The sequence below is a fragment of the Pecten maximus genome, chromosome 18 (genome assembly GCF_902652985.1).
Source record: "Pecten maximus chromosome 18, xPecMax1.1, whole genome shotgun sequence".
In the NCBI taxonomy this organism is placed as follows: domain Eukaryota; kingdom Metazoa; phylum Mollusca; class Bivalvia; order Pectinida; family Pectinidae; genus Pecten; species Pecten maximus.
The window spans coordinates 10,534,248-10,542,057 of NC_047032.1; the positions used below are offsets into that span (position 1 = coordinate 10,534,248).

The following is a 7,810-nucleotide window of genomic DNA, read 5'->3' on the forward strand; positions in this document are numbered from 1 at the left end:
TAAAAAAAAAAACATAAAATGTATTTTTGTTGTTGTTGTAATATTGCTTGAATCTCATTTGGTCGTCAGCTGTCAATGTCACCACGACAAAGTGGACATTCGAGTTAGCTCCCTTCTCACGTTGAAAAATTTTGGATTTTTTTTTGCATGGGTCCACTGGTACATATGTATTTGAATAAATAAGATATATATGGACTGTCGTTCCCTGGCAAGAAAACTTCACGTCTGATCAGCAAATATTGGTAGAAGTTGAAAAGAAATATGGAAATAGAAAACGGCCCATTCGTTTCTTAATCGCCCATAACGAGACGTATCCCTCAATGTCAAACTCCTGGTTCTAACATTCAAGCCTGATTTTATGTATCAAAATACCGTATCATAGTTAATGATTGATTAAGTCTTCAGAGATGTGTATCGATAGGTATATTAAAATTTATTTTGTAGAAAGTGCAGCTTTTGTATACTGTATACCTGCCCCTCCCCCAAAAATACGGTGAGTATTTTATGTGCCATATAGAGCAATAATCACACTACTACTTAACATGATACATGTAATTGAGGAAAGGTTTTTTGTCCGTTACCACTTTTATTATTATGACGTCATCAGTGCTGCTTATAGAGAACATGCACGTGCAAGATAATGTTTATGACATGACTGATATTTTGCAATAATTATGGAAAAAAAACCCACATGTAAATCGGACTAAGTCTTAAATTGACGATATTCTCACCGACTTAATGCTTCTTTCTTCGGTGACGTCTCCGTGTACGTCACGTCAAAGAAGTCATGACGTCACATTTGAAAATATAGGTCCCAACGAACCAACATTATATATACGTGTGTTCATATCAAATGACGTTATGGCACTGACAACGGGAAATTTATATATAAATTAAATATATATAAAAAGATAACATTATTTTCGGAAGTTGAAAATATGGTTACATCTTGTTCCGGAGTCTCCAAACCTCCCAGGAAAACTTTTTCTGGAACAGAATTTCATGAGTCAACGGAAGTAGTTCCTGATAGGTACAGTACTTATGGATCATTTCTTGTTCATGACCTTTGAACCTGTGTGATCGAAACATAATGACCCGGATGTAATGAAGCACGTTCGGTGATTTCACCAAATAGTCCAAAACGTCATACTCACAACCTTCACAGTCCAAAATCAGTAGGTCGAGTTGACCTCTGACCCCATCAGTACTACCGATGCCAATTTCCTTAAAGAACCTTTCAACACCGATGATATTTATGTCGGCCATCTGTTCTGGTTTAGTTCCATTATCACCATTTTCACTTTGCCAGTTTTTGGTTTGTCCATTATACAGGCCCGTCCAGTTTCCTGTTGTTTTGACCTTAACCGTGTCGTCCTTTTCTCCCAAGCCTATATTGAGGGCCTGGATTCGTCCCTGTGGTAGATGTTTTGATTTTTTAATTAACGTTTTGTAATATTTCCAAATGGGTTCAACTACAACATAAAATCCAATATCATAAACCTGGAAAAGTGTCCTCATCGCTTCTCCTTCGAAGCCTCCGACTTCTATGACGAAACAATCAGAATTTAAATGAAGATTTTCATAAATCCTCTGACTAGCATATGCACTGACTGTCTGGAATTCGACATTGTACGTCTTTTCACAAACCTCGAAACTATTCTTTTCACGTCCTCCTGAAGATCGGTTTTTGTCATGACCAGACACAGAGTTTTGATACCAACCGGAATTGACGTCGATGAATTCGAGTCTGGCGTACGTTTGACGCTTGTCAATGCTATGGAGAAGTAAGACAAAGAACGAGAATCCAATTACCACAAGGAAGCGGGCAGCTCGGCTTGGAGGGTACATGGCAACATCTGAAACGGAAACGGAAATGTAACACAGGAAGTGATGTCATAACAACCACAAAGCAAACGGAAGTTGTAATACGATACTTTAAATCAAAATGTAGTGGTGATTTTCTTCTTCTTAGAACCTGAAGTGGATTTGGTTTGTTTTTGTTTAACGTCCTATTAACAGCCAGGTTCATTTAAGGACGTGCCAGGTTTTGGAGGTGGAGGAAAGCCGGAGTACACCTGGAGTGGGTTTTAAGTACTGGGGGATCAAAATGGGTGACATCATGGGGACTTTTGTAGCAACATGACAGTGCACGTACGATATACGGCAGTCCAGAAACGAAGGAAACACAGAACTTTGTACACTGTACGTAGTTTTTGGGTCAGGACACATTTTCATAAAGTACTGCTGGCTTTAAAAATAACGTAGGTTTCATTATCAAAGGTGATTTCAGCCTATTAAGGATTGAATGTTTCAATTCCAAATTCGAGCATCACTATAAACTAATATAATTTTGAGTGCGAGGTTTGCAAAGAAGCAAAGGAGTGGGGGAGGGGGGGGGGGGGGGGGGGGGGCTGTACAATGGAATCGCGATGAACGTAGTGATCGTGACAGAGGTTTATATAGTCAAAAGATTTGCCACGATTATTGCCGATTCTCACGAGAGCGTGATGGAACAAGGTTATCTTAGATGAGCTAAATAGATCTAAAGACTGATGTCGCAACAGACCTAAATCGCAACAGACCTTGATGCACTAGCGTTGGGAATCTCGATGAACTTGGAAACGTGGTTCCAACACGTTTCTTCGATGTTCTTTTTTATTTCTCGGGGACAAATAAGATACTTAAGCGTGACGATATTGCGCAATTCGTGTCCATAAATCGTAGGCAGCTCGCTGAGCTGATCGTTACGAACCTGAGAGGTCGAAAGAGAACGTGAGATCACGTGATCGAATATCGTGGCGAAGACTGAACTTGATGAAAATCGCGGTAGATCTTGAGCAGAACCGTGTTTGATTTGTTTGATTTGTAACAAAACGCTGCAGGTAGCTACAGTAATATTGAGGAGGTAACATAGAAATGATATTCTGTAATATGTCCTAAACATCGTGGTCAAATCAGAGACCTATATAGTCTCTGGTCAAATGTAAATCCCGTATATTACACCTTCATTCAAATACTAACATGTGACCTTACCCGCAAACACAAGCGTAATAATTCGCTAAAATATCACTACTGCCAAAAAAGTAGTTTTATAGTACAAATAAGTTAACTGAACTCGATAAGAAATGTAATAAGTTTTGACTCACATGTGCACCGCTACATTCTCCAAGTGAATTTCAAGTGATGATCGAGTCCTTGTCGCTAGACATTCCCCTCTAATGTAGTGGCCATTTTCTACTACGCTTCGATACCATCTTATCGCGGCGATCATATGAAAGTGGGGGTATTTACTCGGCATTCTGTAGCCCGCCTTTGTGGACCGATTCAATTAAAACATTGCCATGAACAACGGGCGTCGCCACTCGACCCGATACCCCCGGGGAGTGTGTGGTGTCGTTGGTACATTTAGATAATGTCATATGAATTGTCAAAACTTTCACTTGAACGGGTGACTTCACAGTTAACCTAATTGATGTAAATTATCAATTTCTTGCGGTGATATCATAGCTGTGTGTTTTTCTTCCTTAGGAAGTAATATACCCTATTTGAATGTGCGTACAAAGAAATAGCAAGCTGAATCATTATATTGGTAAATATGTTGCCAACGTAGCTTGAGTAAAGTATAACAAACGCCTACAGCTGATTTAGAATTCGTCACATGCACTTAAATTAATTTGTCAGGTTGAGATAGCACGAACGTACGGCAGTTTCTAAATTATGATAATTTGGGCGACAAAAAGTTTGTTCGTAGTTATATATTCACACTCGCAAATGAGTATTATAATATGTATGGTTCCACGGTGGAAAATCAAGGAGAATTGTAATCCCAATATCGAAGTAACTCGAACATAAACTTTAAACATATCTAATTTGTTAATGAACAAGGACAATGGCATACAAACAAATTTTCCTATACAGAAACAGATGTTAAACTATTTATGTTAATCTATAACACGAAAACTTCGCTACCGTGTGTTGCAGATTAATTATGTTAGAAATTAACAAATACAAATTAGATTTTAGTACTGTTTTGTCATTAAAATATGTAAGATTGAGAATTAAAATAGTTGTAGTACTTTATATTGCCCAATAACTGCATTTTCTGTTTTAGTTGTTCCCAAAAGTTGTTCCAATCTGACAAAAAATCCGGAGATTAATTGCTGCTCCCTTTTTCATAATACATTTGCAAGTCATCACGTGACTGGAGGGTTTTAATTAATGACTGGTAACAACCGTTACACACATTAGATACATATTTGTGTCAATTCAAAAATGTTTTATATAAAACTATATTTACTGTACACCGTGAAAAATATCGAACCATCTTAAGTAGATTTGTCTATACCGGTACATACACGATATACCGGGCCGATGCTGGCTTCGAAAATAAGCCTGGGATTATTTACCAAAAAAAGAAAATATGCCGCGGCTTATTATCGAGATTTTAGGGTATGGAAAAAAGCGACGGAAAGCGTTTTTGGGATTTTCATATGTAAGGCAGAACCAGAACAAAATTCAGAATATCTAATTGCTATTTTTCGGCATAGCCGTATAGTATTATTTTGGCCCCGGATATGACGCGACAGGTGGCGTTACTGGTAAAGATGAAGTACGTGATTGGTCAATGTAGCGGTAGATGCAAAATGCAGATATGCAGTTAAAAACGAAACAGAGATAAGATTGAATGCAAGCTGAATAAGTGAATGTATCTTTTTCAAATGACATATTGATACAATTATATTCCTGATTCAAATGCAGTCTTACTATCACCAAAAATGATTCAAACTGATATACCGGTAATTTTGTTATCCGTGCTGAAACGCATTAGTTCGTTGATTTATTTCTACAGCAGTTTTACATTATAACTACCAGCATTAAAACTATGCCGTTTATCTTTTTTAACGATATTTCTTGCTTATGAATTACTGTACTTCCTAAGTTGGGGTAGGTGGGAGGGGTTGTTGTTGTTGTTATTGTTGGTAAAAAGCTTGCTAAACAGGAAATAGACCCACATCTGATTCACTCGGCCGACACATAATATTTTCAGTATATTTTCCTTTCACTGGACAAGTCGGTTCCCGTTAACCTTCTTGTCGGGCCGATATCTACCTGCTACACCTATTAATCAAGGGACGTAGCTCGAACTTAATTTTCTAACTTGGGTCGTCTCAAAACCGAATTTTCTTTAGAGGATTTGATACATACACACATTATAGGTAAATTCCTCTCGGTGGACAGTGGCCATCAGTTCTCATTAATATTCTGGTCAAGCCGATTCCTACATAAGTCATTAATATCAATAACATTATTCAAAGGATATACGTAGCTCGAACAGTGTTCTCTCCGGGGTCGTCTCAAAACTTAATTTACTTGAGAGTGCGTACACTGCACAGGGACTCGACACATATGTAAGTATTCCGAACCTTCGGACCTTAAATATAAGTTGAAAATGTATGCCAAGTCCCTGTGGTCCCGTATATAAATTTTGATTGAAATCGGTATTTTAAAACGGCACCTTCATCCCATTGCTCCGTTAAAAATACGCATGTATATGTATCTGCATGGTTCAAGAGAAAAACAAGAGGCCAATGGTCTTGTAGGTCTCTGGTCAAATTTTATACTGTATAGCGGCTTATTTCGCGAGCGCATCTTTTCCAGCACAACTATAACACGTAGAGTATTTTGTAGTCTCGCATTCCGCAGACTCTCGTCCTCACTCGAGACTGCCTCAAACGAGCGAGGACGAGAGTCTGGGGAATGCGAGACTAAGTACATGTATTTTGTGTATTTGACAAGTTTTAACAATGCGTGCGACTTGGTCACAACAACTTTTAATCTAAAAAAAAAAACAAAAATAAAAATTCTTAAAAACTGACTGAATATATTTTATTCATTTTTTTTAAATTATTTTTTCTTGATATCTAAACCAAGCCAGAGAACTAAAAATGCAGGGAGGTATAATTTATACAGCGCAGTCGTGCCCGGTTACCAGCTCCCAAGGGAGACAAACCTTACAAGCCTTTTTACATATTGATTTGATATCTATCTGTACATGTTTGCACATTTTTTATTTACTTTTTAATATATCTTAACTAGTTATAAATAATCGTGTAATTCGCCCGATTTCATTGGCTTGACGAGCGAGATACTGTCACGGAGAATGAAAATAAAACAAAACAAAAGACAGAAAATTAAAAATGAGGATCAAGGTCAAATAAGGACAACGTATTCTTTAACATCAAAAAACGATTCCTTTGCTTAAAAATAACTTTTCTTCGTTTTCAAAATACAACTTTCTAGAACGTATTACGTTTCGTAACAAAAATAAATAGATAAACAAACGAATAAATAAATAGGTAAAACATATTCAAAATTTAATTCTTTTTATATTTGAAAATACAACTTTTTCGGGAAGGGAGATACGATACAACCTTGATTTAATGAAATTGATGGCAAAAGATGATAAAAGAGGACAAATGAGGACAAAAGAGGATAAATGATGACAAAGGGGGACAAAAGAGGATAAAAGAGGACAAATGAGGACAAACGAGGATAAAAGAGGACAAATGAGGACAAAAGATGATAAATGATGACAAAGGGGGACAAAAGAGGATAAAAGAGGACAAATGAGGACAAACGAGGATAAAAGAGGACAAATGAGGACAAACGAGGATAAATGATGACAAAGGGGGACAAAAGAGGATAAAAGAGGACAAATGAGGACAAACGAGGATAAAAGAGGACAAATGAGGACAAAAGATGATAAAAGAGGACAAAGGAGGACAAAAGAGGATAAATGATGACGAAGGAGGACAAAAGAGGATAAAAGAGGACAAATGAGGACAAACGAGGATAAAAGAGGACAAATGAGGACAAACGATGATAAAAGAGGACAAAGGAGGACAAAAGAGGATAAATGACGACGAAGGAGGACAAACGAGGATAAAAGAGGACAAATGAGGACAAATGATGAGGGACAAATAATGACAAACAAGAACAAATGATAAAGGAGAATGTTTTTACCTATTCTTTGACCTGGACTTGGCTGAAGGCTTAAACACGGCCAATGTGGACACCCTGTTGAAGATGCATATCATTTCTTTTTTTAATGTAATAATTACTCTGTTCAGCGTTTGCAACTGTTTCGTGATCTAAATTATTTCATCCCACTAGACCTGCAACTTCTGCTATTCGGAAAAAAATGAACTTTATTCTCATCAAGAAAATGTAACTATATGCCAGTCAACCCAACTATTTATTAAAAATACAAATAGATTTAAAAAAATATCTTTATTGGAAATTAATGTACATTGTATTTTTGTCTTTGCGGACTCTGGTGACATTCGGGTGTGTGTGAAATGTTATAAATGAAGGACCAGAAAAGAAAAGGAGGAAGACACCACTGGCATGGATTATCATAGACATTAGACAAGTTTGAACGAAAGGAAAGTCGAATTGTGTACCAAAGTGATTGTTGCCCGAGTCCGCTTAGGTCTACCACAAAACTATTTGTCTTTATAAAGTATTTAGATATACATGTATATCCCATATATATAAGATTATTTGTATTAATATCTTATAAAATATCTTTCTGTCTCTCTCTCTCTCTCTCTCTCTTCTTTCCCCTCCAACTCCCCCTCTCTTCCCCTTTCTCTCCGTCACTCTCTCCGTCTCCCTCCCCTTCTGTCTCTCTCTCTCTTTCTCTCTATTTCTTATAAAATTATATTGTAAATATGTAAATAAAACTGCCATCATGTGAATTTTCTCTAAATGTAAAATTGTATCGGGAGAGGGCTTAATATAAGTTGGA

General features: G+C 37.0%; 1 protein-coding gene across 1 annotated transcript; it reads right to left on the reverse strand.

Moving 5' to 3' along the window:
- Positions 1–480: 480 nt before the first annotated feature.
- On the reverse strand, positions 481–3,258 carry LOC117316820. The gene is made up of 2 exons (XM_033871595.1): positions 3,147–3,258; positions 481–1,856 (listed from the first exon to the last, which is right to left on the reverse strand). Exon 2 carries the CDS (start codon positions 1,846–1,848, stop codon positions 943–945), a length of 906 nt encoding a protein of 301 aa, XP_033727486.1. The 5' UTR covers positions 1,849–1,856; positions 3,147–3,258; the 3' UTR covers positions 481–942.
- Positions 3,259–7,810: the final 4,552 nt, after the last annotated feature.

What these genes read in the sequence shown, in the direction of transcription:
- LOC117316820 (XM_033871595.1), bottom strand. Translation starts at nt 1,848, where the DNA reads ATGTACCCTCCAAGCCGAGCTGCCCGCTTCCTTGTGGTAATTGGATTC.